We start from the raw sequence: 26,279 nt of genomic DNA on the forward strand, positions 1-26,279 counted from the left end.
GAAACATTAATGTGAAATGAAAGATGTTAATCTCGGTCAAAGGATGTTCACATTGTTATGTTTACGACTTACGAGATAACATAATCTACTTATTAGTAGTTCATTGTTATGCATAGATTTGTTTTTCTTGTTGGACCAGCCAGTTAGCCATTTAAGTTTTACCAAGTTAAAAAAAAAAAAGGGTGCCTGATGGTTGACGATTACTTTTGAGAAGAAGAGTCAGAGAACGGGTTCGTGCTCAACTGCTTACGGCACCAATCAACCAACCGGTCAAAACCGACGAACCAGACCCAAATTATATATTATTAAAAAAAAAAAAAACAAAAACAATAACAACAAAGAAAAATTGTAAAAATAAAAATAAAAATGATCCTATAAAACCCTGAAGAAGAACCTTTTTCACATTTTCTTACAATTTTTTTTTTTTTTTTTTTTCTTTGTTCGTGTCTGATTTTCCCAGCCAATTTTGATCTAACTCTCTTCCATGGATCTGTTCTTCTCGTCTTGATCTGGATCGACTTTAATAATTAAAAGACTTTTGTTCTTTTATTTCGATATGTTCTAAAAAAGAGAAACGAACTCTCAAAACTGATTTTGGCCTTTCACTCCTTCCTTTACTCATCTTCTGATCTCGCGACCTAAATTTTAGGGGTTTCTCTTTTTTATTTTATTTTGGGGAGCTCTCAAAATGGTTGGGAGAGTGAAGGTGCCTTGTTGTTCCGTGTGCCACACGCGGTATAACGAAGACGAGAGAGTTCCTCTATTGCTTCAATGCGGCCATGGCTTCTGCAAAGATTGTCTTTCCAAGATGTTCTCTACTTCTTCCGACACTACCCTCACTTGTCCCCGTTGTCGCCACGTGTCTGTTGTTGGTAACTCTGTCCAGGGCTTGCGCAAGAACTACGCTATGCTTGCTCTCATCCACGCCGCTTCCGGCGGCGCTAACTTCGATTGCGATTACACCGACGATGAGGATGAAGACGACGAGGACGATGGTAGCGATGAGGATAGAGCTCGCTCTGCCCGCGGGTTTCTTGCCTCCAGCTCGATTAATAGCTCTTGTGGTCCTGTGATCGAGGTTGGAGCTCACCCGGAGATGAAGCTGGGTAGGCAGATTGGGGAAGAGAGCAGTGGTGGTGGTTTCGGAGGTGTTGAGATGTGGGATGCTACTGTTGCAGGCGGTGGTGGGAGGTGTAAGCACCGTGTGGCGGTGAAAAAGATGACTTTGACTGAGGATATGGATGTAGATTGGATGCAGGGACAGCTTGAGAGCTTGCGGAGAGCGTCCATGTGGTGTAGGAATGTTTGTACTTTCCATGGGGTTGTGAAGATGGAGGGATCTCTTTGTCTTTTGATGGACAGGTGTTATGGGTCTGTTCAGTCTGAGATGCAACGCAATGAAGGCAGGCTCACTTTGGAGCAGATTTTAAGGTTCCTCTTTGCCTTCTCTTTTACTTCTGTTTTGCCTAATCTCTGCCTTCTACTGTCATCATTTCTGTGCTTAAAGTTTCGATCTTTGATTGCCTGTTTCACACTACTGGAGTAAGTCCGACATTGCTGTTAGATATATATAGGAAGTGCGTAGATTTTAGTGAAAAAAGGCAACTAAAACCTGGTGTCATTTTCGGAGAATCTGCTAAGATGGCTTTACATTTGTATGTTCTGGTGCCGAGCACTCTGATTCTCTTACTAGCTGCAGCCACTTTTCATCTGTTAGTAGACCAAACCTTTTTTTTTGTCCTAGTCCTTACCTTTTTAGTAGTGGAAGCCTTGAGTCTTCTAATTGGAAGATATCTCCATGGTGGTATCATATGCTAATAAATGGGCTGTTGGCATATTTATTTAGCAATTGGAATGTTCCCCGTTTAGTATGAATGTTCATATGGTAATAGACGTTTGCTATGGAAGGCCTACGTTTGCAAGATATCTCTCAGAAAGCTCTTTTGCATTATCATGCTTCCTTCTGAAGTCGATGGCCAGAAATGATTTTTGAAAGAACTGACATATCAAATCATGCAAAAATTGTGTGAATTGTTGTATGGGTTCTAAGATTACCTCCAATTTATTCGTTTGTCTTTCCCCCCATTTTCTGTTGCACTAATGAGTAAATTAGTATTTTGTATTATCCTTTCATGTCGTGCTCATGTTGTTTTAAGTTTTCAACTTAGAATATTCCTTCAGTGACCAACATATGTATTATTCCATTGCTCTTGTTGTGATGTTAAAATTTATACCAAATGTAGATATGGGGCTGATGTTGCTCGAGGGGTTGCAGAACTCCATGCAGCAGGTGTTATATGTATGAATATAAAACCTTCCAATCTTCTTTTGGATGCAAATGGCAATGCTGTGGTTTCTGATTATGGGCTCGCTCCCATCCTAAAGAAGCCAACATGCCAGAAAACTCGACCAGAGTATGATTCCTCAAAGCTCACGCTATACACGGACTGTGTAACACTCAGTCCACACTACACTGCACCAGAGGCTTGGGGGCCAGTGAAAAAACTTTTTTGGGAGGATGCAAGTGGTGTATCTCCAGAGTCGGATGCATGGAGTTTTGGTTGTACGTTAGTAGAGATGTGCACTGGGTCCACACCGTATGTGAAGCCTCTTCCTAGTGGATATTTCATTTGTGTTTTGTGTGAGTCCGCCATTGTGCTAACTATCACTTAATTTTACAGGTGGGATGGTCTTAGTAGAGAAGAAATTTTTCAAGCTGTTGTGAAAGCCCGAAAAGTACCACCACAATATGAACGCATAGTGGGTGTGGGAATTCCTCGAGAACTATGGAAAATGATTGGTGAATGTCTTCAGTTTAAACCGTCGAAAAGACCAACCTTTAATGCCATGCTTGCTACATTTCTTCGTCATCTACAAGAGATACCACGTAGCCCTTCAGCAAGTCCTGATAAGTAAGAGTTTTAAGTCTCTAAGATTACTTTATTTTATGGTCTCCCTGTTTTCATTGCTTCTAAAGAAGACTCTTTCACTTGTGTTAAAAATTAATATTAGCATTAGTAACTGAGATTGTTTGTGTCGTCATGTCTATATTCTTTCGCCTAACAATTTTATGAACCATGTATGATGTAGTGGGATTACCAAAATATGTGAAGTAAACATTGTAGAAGCAACTCGCCCTACTAACAACATAGGGGTCTTTCAGGATAACCCTAACAACCTACATCGGGTTGTTTTGGAAGGAGACTTTGAGGGTGTAAGGTTGGTATCTGTTAGGAATCTAAGTTATTCCTTTCGATTCTGACTAGCTATAAACAACCTATTCTCAAATAACGTTTGTTTGGTTTTTGTTTTGGAGTAGAAATATACTAGCAAAGGCTGCAGCTGGAGGCGGTGGAAGCTCTGTGCGATCTCTATTAGAGGCGCAAAACGCTGATGGTCAATCTGCTCTTCACTTGGCTTGCAGACGTGGCAGTGCTGAACTTGTGGAGGCTATATTGGAGTATGGGGAGGCGAGTGTAGATATTGTGGACAAAGATGGGGATCCTCCTCTTGTCTTTGCTTTAGCAGCTGGGTCTCCACAATGTGTTCATGTTCTCATAAAAAAGGGGGCTAACGTTAGGTCCAGACTGCGAGAAGGATCTGGCCCATCTGTAGCTCATGTGTGTTCTTACCATGGCCAACCTGATTGTATGCGTGTAAGTCTCTATTCCTGAGGAAGCTATCAGTCATTTTAAAGCTTCTACCACAGGATCACAAATTTTCCACTTATGTGAAGTATATCAGATGTGATGCAAGACTTGTATCTATTATCATGTTAATAATTACTTTCTGCTTATTGATACTGTTAATAGGAATTGATGGTAGCTGGAGCTGATCCAAATGCAGTGGATGATGAAGGTGAAACTGTGCTTCATCGAGCTATTGCGAAGAAATACACAGATTGTGCCATTGTTATATTGGAAAATGGGGGCTCTAGATCAATGGCTGTTTCAAATGCTAAGTGCTTGACGTAAGTACAGACCTGAATTCTTTCTATACTAGGTAGACGGCACCGTAAGATCTGGCACTGATAGGGCCGTTTTAAAGCCAGTTCTATTTGGTTTTGTTTCATAGTTCTGATACTCCTATTCTGCATCTATGCTAGATCTTATCTTGATTAGTTGCATTGTATGTGCTTAAACATGTCCGTTATGTTAACCTATTTGGATAAGTCATAATGACCTTAAAGCTGATTTATATGTGATATTATTTATGGTTCTCTTCTTTCTTAGGAAAACATATTTCATTTTGTAAATCTGTGTTTCTGTTGTTTATGCTATAGATCTTTATACTTTTATGTTTGTTTCAGACCGCTACATATGTGTGTAGCAACATGGAATGTTGCTGTTATCAAGAGATGGGTGGAAGTTTCCACTCCAGAAGAAATTTCTCAAGCAATTAATATCCCAAGTCCAGTTGGCACTGCTCTGTGTATGGCTGCTTCTATAAAGAAAGATCATGAAAAGGGTAATGATAAAAAAAAATATCTTTTTTTTGGTAAATTGCTTCCGTGTATCCATGTCCTCTATTCTCGTTCTGTGCGTTGTTGCGATGGCAAATTTAGCGAATAAGACTTTTGTGTTATGTCTATCTGATCTTTTATGAGGACTTCTACAGATCCTTTAATTGTGAGATAGAATGATTACTGTCATATCTATAAGATAAGAAATGTTTGAAGCACATTTCAATGATTTTTATGTAGCAAATCTAAAAGACCAGTCACATGTTGAAATTTTTTTGGATGTTCTGTCTTTGTTCGTTTTATTATATAAATCAGTTTACTTAGCATGTATGCTGCTGCAGAAGGTAGAGAACTGGTTCAGATATTGCTTGCAGCTGGGGCAGATCCGACTGCGCAAGATTCTCAGCATGGGCGGACAGCGTTGCATACTGCTGCTATGGCTAACAATGTGGAACTTGTGAGAGTAAGTTGTATTCCTACCAAATAACGTATTAACGTTGATGTTTTAAAGATAAAAAATAGTATTATGTTTTATCTGTGTTGATAGATATGCTGTTATGGAGCACCATACACTTAAATGCAAGAGTTGAATGCTTTGCCTTTCAAAGAAGTAAATATTATATGGTGTAAATCGAAATTTATAGTGGTAGTTATTGAGAGAAAATAACGAAGACTAGTGTGCCAAATATCTTGTGCGTTGATAGAGTTACATACATTTTACTTATATCATCCATTATAATTTGATAGGTCATTCTAGATGCTGGTGTGAATGCGAACATCCGCAATGTTCACAATACAATTCCTCTTCATATGGCTTTGGCCAGAGGCGCGAACTCCTGTGTTAGCCTACTTTTGGAGTCTGGTTCCGACTGCAATATACAGGTAATATTGCAGGTTCCCTAGGTTTAATGAGTTATTTGTCATCGACACTCTCCTTTATTGCCAAGACTATATTTCTTTTTGTCGTGGAGCCCTTGTATTGAAAATTAGGAGTGCTAAGTTTAACATATCCTAAGGCTAGAACTTTTACTTGTATTTCTTTCTTTGGTTGGTTTCTTACTTGAAATTTGTTAATATGAACCTTCATTTGGTCCTGCATAATGATGATCAGCTAGTTGAATATACAGTCATTAACGTATGTTTTGTATATATATACTAGCTTTATTCTTTTGTCATGAAGATGCTAAACTTAATGATATGCTATTGCTCGAGTCTCTAGTCAATCTGGACGAAAATGTTGACTTGTTGATATAAATACGACTGGTTCTTTGGGTCTATTGTTTCTTATTGTTGTGGTAATGATGATCAGTTCTTTTAATATACTGTAGGTAATAGAAAATAAGTTTGTTTTAGTTTACAATCATCACATCTTTCGTCTATGTTAACTAATGTTTGATATAAGTACTATGGCTCAGAATATATGTTTTTTGCATAAGTAGTGGCAAAGCTTTGTGCATCTAATGTTTGTAGGTTCCACATTGGTGCAGTCAGAGCTGGCTTCCAAGATGTGCTGTTTTTACTTATTTTTTCTGTTTTCATTATTATAGGATGATGAAGGAGACAACGCATTCCATATAGCAGCAGATGCAGCAAAGATGATACGTGAAAACCTTGATTGGTTAATTGTGATGCTTAGAAGTCCTGATGCTGCCGTGGACGTCAGAAACCACAGGCAAGCACTAATTTGATGCTACTACAAATATTATATATTGAAACAAAGGTGTATATTCATTAAGCTGTGGTAATGTTAGTTTCCTGTCCGGGGTTGTTAAATCCACTCACACAAAATTTACTTTAGAAGCTAGCGTTTTGAATTGTCATTACCCTTTTCTTCCTGTGATCATACTTTATATAATTTGTATAAATATTGAATAACAGTGGCAAGACAGTACGTGACTTTTTAGAAGCCCTTCCAAGAGAATGGATTTCGGAGGATCTGATGGAGGCACTATTAAAAAGGGGAGTTCATTTATCACCTACAATGTGAGGACAACTTCTTAAATCTTTCTGCTGATATGCACCTCTTTTCTCAGTTATCTTACGCTGATTTTAAATTCTCAGCTATGAGGTAGGGGATTGGGTGAAGTTCAAGAGAGGCATAACAACACCCTTACATGGATGGCAAGGTGCTAAGCCTAAGAGTGTTGGGTTTGTGCAAACCATTCTCGAGAAGGAGGACATGATTGTCGCATTTTGTTCTGGGGAAGCTCGTGTGTTGGCAAATGAAGTTGTTAAGCTGATTCCGTTGGACAGGGGCCAGCATGTAAGACTCAGAGCAGATGTCAAAGAGCCAAGGTTTGTTAGTACTCTCCGTGTAGTATACACATTTCCTAGGCCTGATATCTTGGATGAAACATTTTCTACTATGTAAAAGCTTCCTCTTTGTCTTTTCTAGTTCTAATTCTGCCAAAATGGTCAAGTTGGAGCCGTAGCTGTTAGAAATTATGGTGTAACTTATTTACCAAAGTCATAACCATATATGGTGTTGATTGATTCTATTTTAGGTTTGGTTGGCGTGGCCAATCACGTGATAGTGTCGGTACTGTCTTATGTGTTGATGAGGATGGGATCTTACGAGTTGGTTTTCCTGGAGCATCTCGAGGCTGGAAAGCTGATCCTGCCGAAATGGAACGCGTGGAAGAGTTCAAAGTCGGGGATTGGGTCCGTATCCGTCAGAATCTGACCTCAGCAAAACATGGTTTTGGATCTGTGGTCCCAGGGAGTATGGGGATTGTTTATTGTGTAAGGCCAGATAGCAGCCTCCTTGTGGAGTTAAGTTATCTTCCAAATCCCTGGCATTGTGAACCCGAGGAAGTTGAACCTGTTGCTCCCTTTAGGGTAATATGTTTATTTTGTAAATTTCTTACAGACAGTTCATACTTTCATATCAGAAGTTCAACCCAACAGTTTTCTTAATATTATAGATTGGTGATCGGGTGTGCGTAAAGCGGTCAGTTGCCGAACCTCGATATGCTTGGGGTGGGGAGACCCATCACAGTGTTGGCAAAATTAGTGAAATAGAGAATGATGGTCTCCTTATAATTGAAATCCCGAACCGACCTATTCCGTGGCAGGCAGATCCTTCGGACATGGAAAAGATTGATGATTTCAAGGTAAAGCTGGTTTTCTCTGGGAGTCACAAGGATGAGGATATTTGATTGTCTTTTCTTAAAATGCATCTCAGTTAGATGTGCAGCTTGTCAAGAGCTTTGATTCTTTTAACACTGAGCTTTGTACCACGAGCAGGTTGGCGACTGGGTCAGAGTGAAGGCTTCTGTGTCTTCCCCGAAATATGGATGGGAGGACATTACTCGAAACAGTATTGGCGTTATGCACAGCTTAGACGAGGATGGTGATGTGGGTATAGCTTTCTGTTTTAGGAGCAAGCCTTTTTCATGTTCTGTGACAGATGTTGAAAAGGTTGTACCCTTTCATGTGGGAGAAGAGATTCATATGACTCCATCTATTACCCAACCACGACTTGGATGGTCAAATGAGACTCCAGCAACTATTGGTAAAATAATGAGAATCGACATGGATGGGACTCTGAGTGTAAGTTTCTGAAATGGATCATTTCCCCTCGATTGATTGGGCTCTCCTTAGTTTTTGTTTTTCAGCATTCATTTAATATCGAGGGTTGGATTGTTTTTGTTTTCTTGTAGGCACAGGTGACTGGTAGACAGACATTGTGGAGAGTCTCACCTGGAGATGCAGAGCTGCTCTCAGGTTTTGAAGTCGGTGATTGGGTGCGCTCAAAGCCAAGCCTGGGAAACAGACCAAGCTATGATTGGTTTAGTGTAGGAAGGGAGAGTATTGCTGTCGTTCATAGCATACAGGAAACAGGTTACTTAGAGTTGGCTTGTTGTTTCCGGAAAGGAAGATGGAGTACTCACTACACAGATTTAGAGAAGATTCCAGCTCTCAAAGTGGGCCAGTTTGTGCACTTCCAGAAGGGTTTAACAGAACCAAGATGGGGTTGGAGAGGAGCCAAGCCCGATTCACGAGGCATCATAACCACTGTTCATGCTGATGCAGAGGTAAGGGTTGCTTTCTTCGGATTGCCTGGGTTGTGGAGAGGAGATCCAGCAGACTTGGAAGTGGAACCTATGTTTGAGGTTGGAAAATGGGTAAAACTTAGAGAAGGTGCTCCTAGTTGGAAATCCGCTGGACCAGGAAGTGTTGGTGTAGTGCATGGAGTAGGATATGAGGGAGACGAATGGGATGGTACGACTTCCGTTTCGTTTTGTGGCGAGCAAGAAAGATGGGCGGGCTCCTCTTCGCACCTAGAGAAAGCAAAGAAGCTTGTGGTTGGACAAAAAACTCGGGTCAAACTGGCAGTGAAACAGCCTAGGTTTGGGTGGTCAGGTCATAGCCATGGGAGTATAGGAACCATAGCAGCCATTGATGCGGATGGTAAGCTACGGATATACACACCAGCCGGTTCTAAAACGTGGATGCTTGACCCATCAGAAGTGGAAACCATAGAAGAAGAAGAGCTCAGGATTGGGGACTGGGTTAGGGTTAAGGCGAGCATCACAACACCCACTTACCAGTGGGGAGAGGTCAATCCTTCTAGCATAGGGGTGGTTCACAGAATGGAGGATGGAGACTTATGGGTATCTTTCTGTTTCCTAGACAGGCTATGGCTATGCAAAGCCGGAGAACTGGAACGTATAAGACCATTCAGAATTGGAGACCGGGTTAAGATAAAGGATGGGCTGGTTACACCTCGGTGGGGTTGGGGAATGGAGACCCATGCAAGTAAAGGACATGTTGTGGGAGTGGATGCAAATGGGAAACTGAGAATAAAATTCCTCTGGAGAGAAGGGCGGCCATGGATTGGTGATCCTGCAGATATCGTTCTAGATGAAACTTCTGGCTGAATCTCCCAATGTATGATTATGTTTTGAATCTGGAAGATTGGTCATTAGGCGATGCATGAGGCTGCTCTGTCCATTATAAGACATAAAAGCTCACAAAGCCCTTGTGCCAACAGGTCCGGTAATCTATATCTTATATCTATCTCTCATGATGATTTATTAATATTTTTGTTAATAAAGTTAAACTATAGAGTGGTAGGAGATATTTAGGGTGTATCATCAGTATTATGTCTAGACACCACTTTCAGATCTCAGGTCTCTTTTTGTTTATATGTTTTTTTCTTTCTTTTTGTATAAAATAATGAATCGCATGTACGGACAGCTTTCGTTAGTAGTATTAACATGTCTTTTTGAATGAGCTTAGCCTATAATATTACTGTTTGAGGAACAAAAGCATTGGGAAGTAAGTCGGATGTGCACAAGAAACGACCCTGTCCTTAAAACTATACTTTAAATACTGAGCTATGAACTTTTTTTCGTTTCTCGTCAGTCCTCACGTTCTATATAGTATTGTTCAAGTAAACAATGAACTTCACATAATATAGCAAAAAAAAGGAACAAGGAGAACAAAATTCCTATGTTGAAAAAAATGAATGGTAGAACGAAGAGATGTCCTTGTCCTGGTACCATTTACAGAAGCCTTCTTCCAAGGCATATTTCATCCATGTGTGCCTACATTTCTCTAGTGCCTCAGGAACTGTGAGCCATGTTCGAGTTCTCAATTCATGTTCTGGCCATGACTCCAGCTCTTCTTTCACATACAGTGCGTACATTGCCGCTTTACATACACCATCAGGGCTAAACTCGTCTTGGTGACTCTTGCTCTTGAACTCGTATTCTCCCAACAAATCCTGCAAATTATATCTACAGATTCAGAACGAAGTATGTGTGTTTTCCTAGCCATTACAGATGTTATCATGGGCCAAAAAGGTAGCTCTGTCCAGGGAGAGGCTCGACCAGTCTACCTACTTGTAGCACATCCTAACATCCATACTTGGCATGCAAAAGATGTAAAAAGATGGGTGTGGATCAAAGGTTTCACCATTAAAATCCCCCGAACTCCTGCTTCTTCGACAGCTTCCCTGACTGTCTCATCATTCTCCCAGCCTTCCTATATCAATCGAATTATATATGAAACTTAGTTAAATACAGACGGTGAGTAACTGGCATAACTCTAAATGATTCTAAACACCAATGCAATTCGAGAAATCGAGATACCCAACAGATCTAGGGTTTCGAATTTAAGATTTGTATTCCCTCCTAAATTAAACTTAGGTTTTTTTTTTGCTCAGTAAAGAGTATTGAGAGGAGATAAGCTCTGTGTCTGAATGTCACCAAGGTCTATTTTTTTCTTTTTATTTGTGTAAAATAAGAATGTTGTTGTTACAAACATACAATGAAAACTGTATGCTGTTTACAAATTTCTCAATAGAACTATACACCAAACCTATTACTTACATTACATATATCCTTTTATTTCTCCACTGACAACAATGGCTCTTGCAGCAGCGCTTTGAAGGAGGATGAATTGTTGTCACTCCCATACCTTCTCGAGAAACTTGTTTTCTTGTCTTCCAAGTTAGAGCTCTGTACGTATTGTAGACACACCTGTACTGCGTCGTGTACTCTCACAAAGTACCATTCTTTGCCAACAAGCTCCACCATTCCTGATCTTGCTATTGTCAGGTGAACATCTTTGTTCGGGTTTGATATCGCTAGCTGGATGTCCCTTGTTTTGTACTCTTGGTACAGTTCTTTCAAGGCTTCCACCGCGCTCGAGTCTATGTGTGTAACAGGAGACATCTCCAGGATTACAAAATTGATTCTCTCTACCTCCAGTCCCCGGTTTGTGTATTTGTCAACAGCTACTTCATATTCTCTTAGTCTGCATTTTCAAATACATGGGGTTTGTTAGTCTTTCTAAAGATTCATACAACAACGATAAATAAAATAAATGCCTCTCTCACCTGTCCTTGATGTAACTTATGTTGGCAAAGTAAATAGGAGCATCGATTCGGACTATCACTATCCCGTTGTATGTGTAAGCCTCTGGATACTGCTTTATGTTTCTGTACACAGTGGTGCCTGGAAGACGCCCCAAGACAGCTACCAGGAGAATAATCAAGATAACAAATGAAACCAAGTTAGAAAACTAGGCTGTTTCAATAAGCATGTGATGTGAGAGGCGATTGAACGGAATTCCTCTTACCAATGTGAGGGTTTGCAGACTCGTGGATCACGAATGCTAGTGAAAAACCAACCTAAAATTGCAAGCATTGCAACTGCGTGAGTCTTTCATACATACATTAATTAGATGAATGTGAACATAAGAAGAGTATCTAAATACTCACACCAACAAGGACACCGATCTCTATTCCAAAGAACAATGTTGTTGTGCTAGTGATGGTCCAAAGCGTAAAATCCCTCTTGTCCACACGCCACAGGAAAATAGCTTCGTCATAGTCCACCTAATGATAAGAATCCGAAAAGTACATGTACAAATAAGAAACCAGAAGCCAAATTCATCTTCGCTTCTTGGCAGGTGGGTTTACATGAACTTACCAAGCCGCTAACGGCAGATATCACTATTGCTGCCAAAGCACACTGAATTCGAAAGAGAGAAGCGACAGAGTGAAAGTTAAGAGCCACAATCTAGTTTCGCCGTGCAGAAAGAGCATCAAGTACTGGAAATTGAAATATTCACCACAGGCAGACAGACCTGGGGTATGTATTTAAACATTGGTGTCAAGAAGAGTAGAGAACATCCAATAATGATTCCTGTTATTAGTCCTGATAGGCCAGTCTTAGCTTCACTTTCATTATTCACAGCTGACCTAGAAAAGGATCCTACATTTTGCATTCAGGACATTCACAGATTATGTCAATTAACTTTTAAATGTATATATTTATGAAATATATAACAGGTTATATCCGTATCGTCAATTACAAATGGCTTTATCATCTCAAGATAACGTACCTGTAGATGGGTATGCGGAAAATAGTGACCCCAATATATTTGCAACACCAAGACCAAACAACTGTCCAGTGAAGGTAGAAACATGTGAGTTTTCAGTGAAAACCGCCGTAAATGAAAAAGAAGAAAGAACCGAAGTCCATAACAATTGGGCTCCTACTCAAGCTTCTTAAGTCAAGTACAATACCTCTGAATTTGAATCTAACTCATATCTGTTTTTCGCTGCAAGTGCTTTGGCAATTCCCACAGATTCCTGGATACAAAATGTAGAACTAGTTTATTAGAGAACGACATAACATAATATCAATTGACATGCTTTACTTATCCAAATCTATACAAGAAATTATATTCTTCTGTTTTCGTAGAAAGTCAGATAAACCATCTCCATTTGTTTATAGTTTCTCATGATTAGGTTCAGCTCTGCCGTTCCCATATGCCTACTTTGATAAAAAAATAATGATGTTGATGTCTCACCAATATGGCAACACCAGTAATGAGAGCTGATGTTGGAAGCAATGTTTTTGCATGATCAAAACTTCTTGGGAAAGAAAATGTTGGAAGGCCCTGAGGTATTTCTCCCACCTGAAACATACTAAATTTTGCTATTACTGCAATCACTTAACCATTATGTAGCTCAACAAGGAAACTAAGGTAAATTTAGTTTCTTTCGTCAGCGATCTGACCAGAGAGATGGAAGGCGGATGAAACACTTTTGCAATGGTTGTACCGAGCACAATCCCTGTGAGTGGCGCAGCTGCTCGTAAGAATTGAAGTTCCTTCTTTGCTTTTCCCTGCCATGCAATACCATAACCTTATTACCATATTATATAACGGAAAGTTATACTTCCCTAGTAACTCTGAAAAGATCAAAGCTCATACCACATGCTTCATCACTTGAAGGATCACCAGAATGAGAGATCCCATCAAGAAAGGTGGCCATTGAAACTACAAAGCAGAAAAGATCCATATAAACAAAGTAAAAAATAAGTAGAAACAAAATGCTTTCTTTAACAAAACTGATTCATGATATACAAGCAAAATCATCATACCATGACGATTCAAAGTATAGTCTAAGCTACATAAGGATATAGGGAGAACCAGATATACTAAAAGTTACACCAGCAGGTACTTACAGTTCTTGAGGCAGTGGATAGAAAAAGAATACGCAGATCGAAATATAAAGAGGTTTTAAAACAATCTCAGTCTAGATGATACTTATAGAACCCGATTTGAAGACCTTAGCCAAAGAGGAAACTGTTTCTTTGAACAGTCTAAAGCTGGAAATGGAAGTTTCACCTTATCAGCTCCAGCTATTATGCTCTCTACAATTGGGACAATCTTGCTGCTCCGGGCAATGCTATACCCCAGGAAATATTTTATTTGAGATAACCCAATCACAATGGCCGAAGCACTTGTAAATCCAGATATGACAGAGTGACTTATGAATCGTATAAGCCATCCAAGCCTGGATTGAAATCACAAACAAGGGAATGCAACATGGCACAATTAGAGGACTTCTGCTTTTAACAGATATCAGTTACGTTGTTCCCTTCGCCTAATTTCTAAAGAAAACATATAGTATTACCTCAAGAGTCCCATGATGCACTCCAAAACTCCAACCAAAACCGCCAACAAAATGGCCAATTCAATATGTAGTTCCTCATTTGTATCAGCGATTCCACCCAAAGCATTAGAAACAAGAAGAGACACCAACGCAACAGGTCCAATTGCAAGCTGACGAGATGAGCCGAATACGGCATACACAAATATCGGCACAAAAGACGAATCTGCATCAAATAATTCATAAAATTGAAACATGAATAGGCTTGTGAAGAGCAGAAGAACTCCATAGCATTCTCTGAATTGACAAGAAGCTTACATAAACCATATATTGGTGGAAGACCAGCTAGTTTCGCATACGACATTGCCTAACATCAAATCAAAAACTCCACAAGCTTCAGAGTTGATATATATGGAAACAAATCTGAAGATATTATACGAAACTGAGAGAGAGAAAAATATAATAGACCTGGGGAACAAGCATTATACCGACGGTGATACCAGCCATGAGATCGAGCTTCAAATACTCTTTCCATTTGTAAGTTCGAATCCATCGGAAACAAGGAAACAGAGTATCGACCCAATCGACGATCCTCATACGCTTGATCTTGGCCGTCCATCCTGAGAAGATATCGTCGAAAGGGATTGAAGGAGGACGAGCTTCGTTAGAGGTGTCCGGATGCTGAAGCGGGATGACCTTAACGGGTCGGGTTTGACCCGGAGGTTTGAGCGGAGAAGAAGATGAAGAAGACGAACCGGTTCCGGATCTAGAAACAAGGCTGGTTAGGTCCTTGACGCTGAGAGATGCGTAGGACATGATGATGATGATGATCTATCTATGCGCTCATACGGTTGGCGCACTTTTAGAAACGGATCCGTTGCTCTGAGAAGAGAGAATGACCAATAAAATTAAAGTGATTCCACAAACCCAACCCTTCTTTACTCTCTCTCTCTAGTGCTGTGTGGTCAATTCTAATTTTTTTTTTTGTTTCAAACTAACTTTAAAAAAAAAATATTATTATTATTTTTATCTAAACAAATCAAAAATAGATTTGTTTATACAGTTGATACCATTATTGATTTGTTATGGCATGAATAAAAGCTAATATATTAAAAATAGATGAACTCTATAATAGAGGTAACTTTTGCTCCAATGGATACCTCTATTTTTTTCCTCTAAAAAAGAATATTTTGTAGAGATTCCTTTTTTATTTTACTATTAATACCTTTTACTAATAAAAGTTGCAAACTGACCCATTTATTTTAGTATTTGTAAAACTTTCATAAAATTATGATATTATTTAAAATTTTAACATTCATAAATATTATTTAAATATCACATTTATTAAAAGAAATACATTGCATCATATAAAAATAATGTTATTGGTGGATCCGGAAGTAATTTACCAGAATATTAAATAATTAGTTTTTGTTGTATTAAAAATAATGTTATGGCATGAATAAAAGCTAATATATTTAAGTTATTTATATTTAATAAAATTTTATATAAATTTTCTTTTAATTTTATAATCAATTATCCTATTAATATACTTCATTAAATTATTATTAAACTATTTAAATATATATTTTATTTATTTTGATCATAAATATAAAAATGTTAAAAGTTCAAGGACCATTTTATAAATAAAAAAGTTCAACTCTATTATAGAGGAAAAAATAGAGTTCCTCTATATATAGAGGAAAAAATAGAGATCTCTATTATAGAGGTAGAAATAGAGATGGGTTGGAGTAGATTTTACTTTAAAATAGAGTTAAAAAGCAAATATAGAGGTGGATTGGAGATGCCATTAGAAGCCTAATTAGATTACGATTACGATGACGTTTAAATTTTGTTATTACAAAATATGTTTTTGAATTAAATTACGTTAAGAGCAATTGTTGTCACTGGTTAGTTTCGTCACGTATCTCTCTAATACTTGAATAGAATTCATGAAGGTTGTCCAATAGGACCAATACAAGTGGCCTGCGTGCCAGTTTTGACGACAATTTTATAATTATGCGATCATTTTTTTTAATTGTATAAAGATTGGGAGGGGGAATAAAACATGTGTTGAGAGTTCAGAGTGAAGATAGACGTTAAGCCGGTCCGATTCATGATGTCGATGAGTGTGGGTCAACTCTTGTGTACATGACCATGAGAGACTTCACTAAATAAATCCTGAGTCTTTTTTTTTGTTTTTTTTCCTATTTCAAAAAACCTTCAAGGCTTAGAGACCTTTGATGAAGGTTATCTCAAAAATGTCGTTTACATATTTCATAAACATTTAAAAGCGTGAGAAAAGGACATTTTCCTACCTTTCACTTTTTGATACCTACCTTTTTCTCAAGTCTGCCAAAAGACAATTGGAGAACTGATATATCCGCTCCATACCTCTAAGAGGCATATCAAGGCAAGCTTTTGATTATTATCCGTCTTTGATGGTCCCATAGTCCAAATTTAGATTCCCATGTAGAAGGAAAACGTTAGAACGACATGCACTAAACAACAAGGAATGGATTCTCTTGAGAGACGATTCATTGTGAGCAGTGCCGGCCCAACCAATTTTGCTGCCTAAAGCAAAAAAAAAATCTTTTGCCCATTAAAAGGCATTAGAAGAAAAAAATTACAAAAACTGCTACTGAAGGTGAATTAAGGCATACCCAACCACTGTACCACCGCAACGTTTACGTAATTGATGCCCCTTAAATCGCTAATATACTCTGGCGCCTAAAGCCCTTGCTTTACGGGCTTTAGGTAAGGGCCGGCACTGATTGTGAGTAAAGACATTGCAAATTCCGCAGTGAGGCTAGCAAGGCAGGTCTGGCCCACTTGACATGCCGAGTCAGAAATTTCAAAAAGGTTAAACACAGTTTTAATTACGTTTGTTTTTTATATGTTCCAAGTAAACATACAACAGTCAACAGGCAGTTACCATAAAATTACCATACCGATTAGCGAATAAACTTTGGAGTAACGCGGCAAAAGAAAAAGGTACGAGAAAAAACATAACAGTGTATGTGGTGGACATGCGTGTGATGATCATATTATTTGAGTCGCTGGACTACTTACTACTGCAGCTCTTTCTCAAGTTCATCAAATTCCCATCCATCAACCTCATCTGCAGAGTAATCACGTGCCACCTTACCAAATTCAGATTCAAGCTCGGCTAGTTCGGCTTCAGGGTTAAATTCCTGACTGGAACCGGCAGTAGTTTTTGGTGCCTCAGGCGGTTTGCTCGACTCTGACTTTTGGGACAGAGTAGATTCAGTTGGAGCATCCATGCCACTGCTGGGCTCGGGAGATTTGGGTGATGAAGCACTGCTTTTAGGTGATGGAATCTCTATCTCTAACATTGGCCTCGCTATGGATTCAAATTGCTGCCTCATTTTCTCCATGTCATCAAATAGCTCTTTCACACGCCGGTCTTCCTTTCTGGAATCATGAAGGATTTCAGAAGGGGTTTCAAAACTTAGGATTGCTAAAAGGTCAAAGAGTTATGTTTCCACTCACTTTTCCAGTTTGCTCTGGAGAACCTGGAATTGCTCTTTCATGTTGTCGACAATGCTGAAGGTAGTAATGATCTGATAAAACCAAATCAGTGACAAGGAAGAGCAACCGAACAAAGAGAAAAATATAGCACAACCATGCAGAGTCGAATTTGGTCCCAGTCATTGGGTCTGAATGAAAAAGGACCTACTAAGCAGCAATTCTTACCTTGGTCTCATAGTCTATATACTCCTGCTCCAGAATTTTCCTCGGGTTTGAAACCTGATTGTCTCCCTGATCGGCATTTGGCGGCTTCTCCGACCTGTCACCACCACCACATGCGAAAATGTCACCACTACTGCTAGGTACAGTTACACTCCAACTAGTGTTATTAGTCAGACACCAAGCAATGTAATGGAGCAATTCAATTCAACGAGAGGAAATTACCCAGGACCCAGATTCTTCAGGTTTTCCACATAATTATCTATACGACTGATTAAAGGTGCCACCTCCTTCTGCACAATATGATTTTTTTTGTGTTAGTTCTGTCATATATCAATTACTAGATCAAAGTACAGAGGTTACCTTGTACACAGAAAGTTTATTAAAGGCAACTTCTGAGAAATAATCCTCATGCTTCTCCAATTCGTCCCTAAGACATGCATTCAATGGATTAATTATTGTGTCCGTGCAGCAAAACAAGATGTATTGAGAGAAGCAGCTGAGAGTAGATAGAATACAAAGTCTGTTTATCCTTCGTTTCGGTATATGAGCATTGAAGAAGCCATGTATCCTCAAGAAAATTAATCCACGTCTTAATAACTTCTGCTTCTTTCTTACAAGCTACAACTGATTTAGACAGGTCATCGTCCTACACGCAGAATCAACATAAGCAAATTATTTCACGTTGATATTGTTAAGCATAAGAGCTACTCATCTATAAGAATATGCCACCTTTGTTTTCAGGTGAGCGATTATCTGATTGTTGGCTTCACCAAATTGATCCCTCTCCTCTGTTGCATTACGGAACCGTGCTTGAGCAGCAGCTAATGATATATTTACCTACATGGAGAATATTCATTGATATACCTTCCGTACCAAAATAATCATAGCTAAATACATAGAATCATATAAAAAATATTTATATTTCAATTCAACAGCATGATGAGCTTACATTCATACAATTAAGAATTGTCAGGTGGAAAGAAAAAATTTTCGTCTGTTTCAAGCGTGTGTTTGTAAACCTCCAGAATAAAACAAGAAATCAATTTAATAGAGAAGATTCAATTACCCTCTTCAGTTCGGCTTCCAGCTCATCTCTTTGTTTCTCAAGTTGTTCAATTTCTGCACCCAATTCCTGTACACAGTAAATCATAGCAAAGAACCTTAATACTGGGAGCGGATGAACATGCCAAAGAATGCTACAACTATTAGTGTTTGTTTTGCAGTCAATATTCAAAAGAAGAAATTAAAAAGCGGGAGACAAAGACCTTTTCCTTTTCACCGGTTTCATTTGCTTTCACCACACGAGCTTTTAGTGCCTCCTCTTTCTGAAGTCTGCGAAAAGAGAAAATGGACCATTGGTACCCATAGATGGTATTTTTACTTCCACAGACTAATCATTTGCTCAATAGCACTAAGAGGTAACAAGAAAAGCTTTGATGAGGCTCAGCATTGTCTTGCGGTCCCATAATTCATATATCTGATATGCATATGTTATAGTTAATCAGAAAATAAATGAGGAATGAATTGCACTTTGTCTCAGCTGTATTTGCTGAACATGCATACAAAGAGTACGAGACTTGAAAGCTACTCTTCTGGTTTGGTGAATGTACCATGTCATATCAAAATTAAACCACAAAAAAGTCTTAATTGCAGAAAAAAAAATCAACTGAAGTCGATAAGAAGTTTAACCTGTTCTCTGATATTCGCTTCTCGGCTTTGGAAGTTGAATTTGCTAATGATTCTAATAACACCTTGAGCTTGTCGACCTGGTTCAAAGAAAAAATATCTTTTATTTTCCATAATTAACATTCTCCTTCAGAAGTCAAGAAATGATATGCTCTCATTGAATACATGAAACTCTTAACATTCCCTATCAGCACAAACAAGTAGAACAAGATGATAATTAACGATACCAATCAACTTATATAATTTGAGACTAATAAAGCTCACAGACTTACTTTCTGAGCATGTATATCTGGTGAATCACCGTTGCTTAGTTGTCTCTTTCTAACTAGAAGACCTTCTAGTCTGGAGCAAAGACGAATCTTCGCAAGTGTTTCTTTAAAAGCCTGCAAAATGAGAAGTCTATAAAATGGAACTACCTAAATGAGCTAAGGGAGAAAAAAAGGGCTTGGAGATAATGCTGTACTCTCACCTCTATTGTTAAAGGTGCCTCTTTAAGTTCCTTATCTTCATTTTGCTGTGGAATTTGAGAGGCATTTATCTTTTCGAGTTTTTTTCTCAGATCAGAAGCTTCAGCATCAATTCTGAAAACATGAATTCAATTAAAATCAATGCAAGATGAGCAATGTCCTATGAATCATTCATTCATTCATGAAAGGAAACGAGAGCAAAAAAGCACATCAATATCTTTATTTATCACCTCAGCATTTCAGCATTGATCTTCAAACCTGTGATGGCATTTTGGGCAAACTGAAGCAATTCGTCCTGCTTAACCTGTCGAAGAGCACCCCAAGCAACATAGAAGAATACACCAGTTAGGAGGAATCCAAACACCCATAAATTAACATAATGCTGACTTTTTAATGATCAAGCTGTTACCAAAACTTCATCCTTGTAACTCGAAAATACTGTAGCAAGATCCTGCATACTGCTAACTATAGCATCATGAACTTCCTTTCCTCCATTCAGACAAAGCCTGAAAACAATGTTAAGATCTATGAATAACCGCATTAGGTATGAAATAGCAATAAACTGTGTCGGTTTTGCCAAGAAAAAGTCTTAAGACTCCCATAGACTTTTGGCAACTATAGCATCATGAATTTTGGCAATGCAATTTGGAATACCAGCCGACTCACCCAAACATCTCCAGGAGTAGAGTAATCTCTTCGTCATGTGGTGGTTCAATAATCTGTAATAGAACAGTCAAACCTTTAACCCCCATAGACGGTACATATTTCACATATCCCAATAATATAAATATAGTACGATATGCAGAACATTCCGAGAAACAAGATAAATGACAGGTTCTCAGAACATACAAAAGACTACTTAAGCTGTTCCTTACTTTCTTTTTGCCAAGCTATACATTTTCTTTACATTTCATTATCTTGAATTAACACTGTGAAATCAAATCAATGATGCTACATCTCTCAGGTTCCTACTAGTCCACCCTTACATATATATCCAAACTAGAGAAAGGGTGGGTACTGATTGTTATTACTTATCAGATAGCCACCAAAAGATAACGTTGAAGCTGCGAAAGATTACCATGGACAGAACGATGCCCTCCAGAGCTTGACTTTGCAGAAAAACATCACGGAAATTTAGTGGCTCACCACCTATATCTGGGTCGTAATACAAAACCTACACATGGAAAGGTATCTTCTGAAGTGGAATTGGTCATAAATACAACATATGAAATTAAAAGCAGAATAGTGATTAGAAACTCACTGATAATCAAACCCTTTTAACAGAAAACAGTTACCCTATATTACTAAGGATAACAATCTGATCTACTGTTGTACTTAAGTAAAATTCTTGAAATTCTAAAATGCAGGATGATATGATGACCTCTTTATAAACGTCATCCTCTTTCTCTTTTACAAAACCAGTTCAGGAACATGTAAGATTCTTAACCCAGCACCACTAAAGATCATAACATTCTCTACTTAAGTAGTATTCTTGATATTTAGGAAGCGAGAGAACAGTAAACTTCATTGCAAACTTCGTCCTATCGTGAATACTTACCCATTCACGTCTCTTTGATTCCTCAGAAGCAAGTGGTTCCTCTGAGCTAATCTGTTTATCCTTTACAGAACTTTGAGTAGCTCTATCAATCTCCTTGAGAACATTTAACCATCTAGTAATCAGCAATGCCCTTTCATGACCTCTATATGAGACTGCAGCTTCTTCTAATCTCTGAATCGTCTGACTAACACTCTTGAAGGCCCCAACACCCTGTAAAAGTTTGCAATCCGGGTTATTCATGTAGTAGCTACAGTAACAACTGCACTATATAATAAGTTCACAAATATGGAGAAAATGACAAAATCGAAACTAGAATCTAAAGAAATTAGACCTAAATACCAATTAGAAACGGGAATAAGTAAAAGGAAATGAGAAATTTACAATGCGGTCTTGGAAAAGTTTGGCTCCTTCAGCGACGGCTTGGCCAGCCTGCTGGACGACGGAGTCGGCATAGTTCTTGACGGTTCGGGTGATGTTTTTACGGTTTCCGACCTCCACCGCCTTATTGACGGCCGTTCGCAGCCACGACATGTTCTATTGTTCGATCTTCTTACTACGGCGAATAAATCTCCTCGGGGAACGAATAGTACCAATTTTTGTGAATTACTGAAAATGAGACAACTCTCTCTCTCTCTCGGCCACGGTCAAAGTTTTTACTGGTGATTAACTTTGACGTTTTTGCACTTGCATTTGCACGTACTGTAAATGTGAATTAATGAATAGTTACCAAATTTTTTACCCAAAAACAAAAAAAAAAGCTATTTATTTATTACTTTTTCTTTTCAACAACAAAACAAAATTGATTCAAACTTAGCTATTTAAAATATTGAAATAGAGATATTATTCAAGACAAAGCTAGGGAATCAATCCTTCTTTTTTCGTATAATGTTTGGCCTATTTTAACATTTTTACATTCGTATAATTAATTATTTGTACACTTTAAATTTGTGTGATGTGATAAGATAAGTAATTTTAAATATATTACCAATATTTATATTTTATAATGAATTATAAGTTTGTCACTACATATTTTTTTATTAATAAATTAAGTATGTATCTAAAATAAGCATAATCATAAAGCAATATTTTCAAAAATTTGACTCACTTTTTGGACTTCAAAGCAGCAACAGTCATAAAGGTTATATAAGATTCATACTGGCAAAGAACAATTTTTTATTTCTATTTCAATTTTGTATATCTTTTTGTTTTACAAGATATAGATTGAAGAGTAGAAATCAAACAAGAGTTAGCAATGAAGCTGAGGAAAAGGTAAAAACCTAGAAAGATTACTATCCGGTAAAAATCAGTTTCATCCTCAGTACAAAATTGTAATTCACAATTTCTGAAAATTACTGAAAAATTTAGCTATTTAATTTAAAAACATGTTAACGAAGGTTATAAAAACTTAAATTTAGAAATAATTTGTTCAATTTCAAAGCAATTAATTAAGTAGTTGTTTTCTTCGGTAAAAAAAAAACATAATATTGTAATTATATATTTTTAAAAATGTGAAATTTCATCAACATTGTTTATGTATTTTGTTAAATGTGAAATTTCATCAAGATAGAAAAAAAAAAGGTTAATACAATTAATCTCCTTGTATTTTACAAGAACACCCAATGAAAAAAAAAATGTTTGTTTAATTGGTTTGTCTGTTATAGTTGAAAAATTGAAAATATGTGTTAAAATTTGGATGCGTAAAAAATAATTTCATAAAAAGAACTTTTCAATTTTTATGAAGACAAATGAATTTTTAAGAAAAGAAAAATTACAATAAAAAATAATAAAAATGAGACCCAATGGAAACATGGATCGGATCTCGGATATTTTGATCCACCCTAATAGAATAGACACACGGCAGCAGGCAGCAGCGCACTTTACTTCCATCAGCTATAAAGGGCCAAAGAAGGGCCCACCATTTTTTAAGATACACACAATCATCAATCGTCGTCTCGTCGCACTCTCAGATTCTTCTCCGACGCGATCAGATTCACCGACGAGAGACCATCCACTCCACCACCTTCTCCGATTGAAACCAAAAGCTTATACCTACCTCCTAAGTCCTACAGTATATATATATATATATATAGATATAGATAGATAGAGATAGAGATAGCTCCTCCTCTCATCCAGTATTAGGGTTTTAATACGAAGAATTCACTTACTAGAAGACGGAATAAAAAAATGTCGGGTCTCCATCGATCTTCGAGTTCATCGAAGAACATCGGTAATTGCCTTCCTTCCAAGGAACTTCTTGATGATCTTTGCAGGTAATCTCATCAAATCAATCCAGTTTTTCTTTTTTTTTTCTTTTCAATTGTTCTCGGTAGAGAGAGTGAAGCGATGGGCTCGGAATTGATTTTGGGTAATGCTTTGTGATGGCTTTTTTTTGGTTTTCAGTCGATTCGTTTTGAACGTCCCTGAAGAAGATCAACAGTCTTTCGAGAGAATTCTGTTTCTGGTGGAGTATGCTTATTGGTACTATGAAGATAATGCTGTAGAGAATGATCCTAAGCTCAAGTCCTTGTCCTTGAAAGAGTTTACTTCCCTCTGTATCCTTTCTTGAAATTTCGTTTGCTTTCAGTGTTAAATAACCCATTACGATTCATTTGCATAATTTCAAAATCAGATGCTGCCACATAGCCTTGACTTCTTTCTGTATTTGCTATTGTTCTCTTCTGGATCTTTATTTCCTTGACTTGGCTTAGTATTCAACAGCTGTGATGTGTTGAGACCTTATGTTACTCATATTGATGACATTTTCAAAGACTTTACTTCTTACAAGTGTCGAGTTCCTGTCACTGGAGCTATTATCCTGGATGAGACATATGAACGGGTTAGACCCCTTTGGGGTGATACTTATGTTTCCAGATACTTTTTTCTAATTACATTTTTGGTTTACTCTTACCTTTTTCTTTTCTTTTTTTGGTATGCAGTGCTTGTTGGTGAAGGGCTGGAAAGGATCAAGCTGGAGCTTTCCCCGCGGAAAGAAGAGCAAGGATGAAGAAGACCATGCTTGTGCCATTCGTGAGGTTACTATCCATTCTATTGTGTTCCTGTATCTTGTGTGGTTCATTTATTTTGCACTTTTGTAGCATAATCCAACAACCGCCACTCATTGATCATTAGTGCATATTAAAATACTTTGTAATTAGAACTTATGGGGAAGATTAAACTCGCTTAGTGGATGCATTCGTTCTACTTTATTAATTGTTGACATATGAAGATGAGTCAACATAATGTGTGCATGAATTTTAATTATAGATAACTGAGGTGAAATAATAGCAAAGATAACCTCTCTTATATCTTCTGCTCTGAACAACAGGGTATCTTATTTTCACACTAGTTTAACAGTTTGGTCATAGCACGTACTCCCTAGGTACTGGAAATATATTTTCCTACGTGAGCTAATATAATTGAGGAAGGGAATATACTTAGGTCACCAGTAGACAGGATCTATTGCAAACGAGAATAGTGCTGCTGTCAATGGTCAACTATGTAGGCTCTCTGTATCTTTTTACTATCTCATTGGTATAGAAATGGTCAAAGCTCAAAAGGTTTACTTGTCTTTCTGTAGTGCTATTCTCCCGGTGCAGTTACCATTTCACATGCTGCATGTCTGCTGCTGATTGTTTGTATAGACCTGGATTATGGGTTAATAGTGAAAAATTGAATATTTTGTCAAACTTGTTTAGGCTGTCTTATGTACTGTTCTTCCATGCCTAAAACAGGTCTTAGAGGAAACTGGATTTGATGTCTCAAAGCTACTCAAGAAAGAAGAATATATAGAGTTTGTATTCAGGCAGCAAAGAGTACGACTATACATAGTTGCTGGGGTGACTGAGGATACACTTTTTGCACCACAAACAAAGAAGGAAATCAGTGTGTGTATCTAACAATTGACCTTGTGAGTGTGATCTTGTCTGCGTCTGTATGATGATGAGTCTCTTATGTTTATTTGTTGTGGAATACTTGTAGGAAATTACATGGCACCGGCTCGATCATCTACAGCCAGCAAGTAATGAGGTGATAACTCATGGAGTTTCTGGTCTCAAACTGTACATGGTGGCACCTTTTCTTTCGTGAGTAGTGGCTCCCTATTTATCCACATATATTTCTGGGTGGTTTCTGTTATTGGTGCATAACAATAGAGATTACAAACTTGTGCAGGTCGTTGAAGTCGTGGATACTAAAACATCCGTCACCTGTAGCACGGAGACCTAACAAGCCCCTTAAAGGTTTGATGTCTTTTTCACCAAGCATTCATATAAAGAGAGGCTTGTGGCAGAGATCTGACTTCATATGCTTTGTACAGCACTCTGCGTGTGGAATGCAAGGACTATTGTTGGAGGGAACGGGACAGCAACAGTGGAAAGCCACAATAGGAAACCTGAAGTCAAGACAACAACAGTAGAAAGCCACAATAGAAAACCTGAACTCAAGACAACAACAACAATGGAGAGCCACAGTACAAAGCCTGAACTCAGGACAGCCTCAATGGAAAGCCACAACACAAGGCCTGAAGTCGACCATCCTCAGGACATAGTACCTGAAAGCAGTTTCAGAAACTTCAAGTTCGACACGTCAGCTATCTTACAGGCGGCGATGGAATGTGATTTTTCAGCTTGACTGGTCAATCAGTCTCAGATATGGGTTGGATTGGTATTGGGAGTTATGATGCGGTTGGATTGGTGGGTTTGTCTATAGCAAAACCGTTGGATATGTTCATACGCTTGTACCTTTTTCTATTTCTTCGGTATTTGGTTTTATGTCATTTGTTTCTTCTAGAATGAAAGGGTTGTTGTAAATGATGGATAGTTGGAGAGTTGTGAATCCTTTTGGATCATGGATGACAATGGTTGCGACCAGCTATATAGGTTAAAGGAGTTTCTTACCCAAGTAGTGAATTGATGATCTTTCTTAATTGTGACAATAAGCTAGTGTTATAGTCTTGAAGAAGGCAAAGAAAGATGGCGTTTA

General features: G+C 38.0%; 4 protein-coding genes across 6 annotated transcripts in view; 2 read left to right on the forward strand and 2 right to left on the reverse strand.

Annotated features, from left to right (window-relative positions):
• LOC104769572 (E3 ubiquitin-protein ligase KEG) lies at positions 689–9,697 on the forward strand. 2 transcript variants are annotated; one of them, XM_010493811.2, is made up of 16 exons: positions 689–1,431; positions 2,244–2,597; positions 2,682–2,912; positions 3,091–3,219; positions 3,320–3,656; positions 3,813–3,970; positions 4,310–4,467; positions 4,804–4,925; positions 5,210–5,344; positions 6,010–6,134; positions 6,341–6,445; positions 6,524–6,757; positions 6,967–7,300; positions 7,387–7,575; positions 7,709–8,014; positions 8,125–9,697. In XM_010493811.2, the coding sequence occupies exons 1-16, from the start codon at positions 689–691 to the stop codon at positions 9,343–9,345; spliced, it is 4,881 nt and encodes a 1,626-aa protein (XP_010492113.1). In that variant the 3' UTR covers positions 9,346–9,697. The 2 variants fall into 2 exon arrangements, with proteins under 2 accessions (XP_010492113.1, XP_010492114.1); XM_010493812.2 differs by having other exon boundaries at positions 4,807–4,925; positions 8,125–9,345.
• On the reverse strand, positions 10,664–14,825 carry LOC104769573 (sulfate transporter 4.1, chloroplastic). Its single transcript, XM_010493813.2, has 15 exons — positions 14,346–14,825; positions 14,196–14,244; positions 13,902–14,103; positions 13,613–13,781; positions 13,196–13,261; positions 13,000–13,107; positions 12,791–12,898; positions 12,504–12,569; positions 12,320–12,380; positions 12,062–12,189; positions 11,905–11,946; positions 11,694–11,810; positions 11,552–11,603; positions 11,310–11,448; positions 10,664–11,227 (listed from the first exon to the last, which is right to left on the reverse strand). The coding sequence occupies exons 1-15, from the start codon at positions 14,691–14,693 to the stop codon at positions 10,816–10,818; spliced, it is 2,067 nt and encodes a 688-aa protein (XP_010492115.1). The 5' UTR covers positions 14,694–14,825; the 3' UTR covers positions 10,664–10,815.
• On the reverse strand, positions 16,734–21,953 carry LOC104769574. The gene is made up of 18 exons (XM_010493814.2): positions 21,681–21,953; positions 21,300–21,509; positions 20,820–20,915; positions 20,408–20,460; positions 20,151–20,247; positions 19,972–20,045; positions 19,744–19,855; positions 19,547–19,657; positions 19,278–19,354; positions 18,854–18,920; positions 18,655–18,720; positions 18,318–18,425; positions 18,104–18,234; positions 17,949–18,015; positions 17,811–17,878; positions 17,592–17,685; positions 17,388–17,458; positions 16,734–17,309 (listed from the first exon to the last, which is right to left on the reverse strand). Exons 1-18 carry the CDS (start codon positions 21,828–21,830, stop codon positions 16,946–16,948), a joined length of 2,016 nt encoding a protein of 671 aa, XP_010492116.1. The 5' UTR covers positions 21,831–21,953; the 3' UTR covers positions 16,734–16,945.
• Positions 23,197–26,279, forward strand: part of LOC104769575 (mRNA-decapping enzyme subunit 2) — a 4,010-nt gene continuing 927 nt past the window's right edge. The window contains exons 1-8 of one of the 2 annotated variants that reach the window (XM_010493816.2): positions 23,197–23,569; positions 23,700–23,851; positions 24,008–24,135; positions 24,236–24,331; positions 25,031–25,183; positions 25,278–25,381; positions 25,470–25,537; positions 25,615–25,816. In XM_010493816.2, coding sequence (XP_010492118.1) covers positions 23,484–23,569; positions 23,700–23,851; positions 24,008–24,135; positions 24,236–24,331; positions 25,031–25,183; positions 25,278–25,381; positions 25,470–25,537; positions 25,615–25,816 — 989 coding nt within the window. In that variant the 5' untranslated portion in view covers positions 23,197–23,483. The remainder of the gene's footprint in view (positions 23,570–23,699; positions 23,852–24,007; positions 24,136–24,235; positions 24,332–25,030; positions 25,184–25,277; positions 25,382–25,469; positions 25,538–25,614; positions 25,817–26,279) is intronic. The other variant, XM_010493815.2, reaches the window with a different exon arrangement.

Source organism: Camelina sativa, chromosome 20, assembly GCF_000633955.1.
Source record: "Camelina sativa cultivar DH55 chromosome 20, Cs, whole genome shotgun sequence".
Classification (NCBI taxonomy): domain Eukaryota; kingdom Viridiplantae; phylum Streptophyta; class Magnoliopsida; order Brassicales; family Brassicaceae; genus Camelina; species Camelina sativa.

Bases quoted from the DNA above. Each gene is read 5' to 3' on its own strand.
- LOC104769574 (XM_010493814.2), bottom strand. From the start codon at position 21,830: ATGTCGTGGCTGCGAACGGCCGTCAATAAGGCGGTGGAGGTCGGAAAC. The intron at 18,721-18,853 runs GTCTTTGTCTCC...TACTGTGTACAG, and splicing joins AAACCGGTGAAAAGGAAAAG to GAATTGGGTGCAGAAATTGA. The intron at 18,235-18,317 runs GTGGCATATTCT...TTCTGCGTGTAG, and splicing joins TCGCTCACCTGAAAACAAAG to GACGATGACCTGTCTAAATC.
- LOC104769572 (XM_010493811.2), top strand. From the start codon at position 689: ATGGTTGGGAGAGTGAAGGTGCCTTGTTGTTCCGTGTGCCACACGCGG. The intron at 4,926-5,209 runs GTAAGTTGTATT...ATAATTTGATAG, and splicing joins ACAATGTGGAACTTGTGAGA to GTCATTCTAGATGCTGGTGT. The intron at 7,301-7,386 runs GTAATATGTTTA...TTAATATTATAG, and splicing joins AACCTGTTGCTCCCTTTAGG to ATTGGTGATCGGGTGTGCGT.
- LOC104769573 (XM_010493813.2), bottom strand. From the start codon at position 14,693: ATGTCCTACGCATCTCTCAGCGTCAAGGACCTAACCAGCCTTGTTTCT. The intron at 14,104-14,195 runs GTAAGCTTCTTG...TATTTGATGCAG, and splicing joins TCCACCAATATATGGTTTAT to ATTCGTCTTTTGTGCCGATA. The intron at 12,381-12,503 runs GTATTGTACTTG...TTCACTGGACAG, and splicing joins AGTTAGATTCAAATTCAGAG to TTGTTTGGTCTTGGTGTTGC.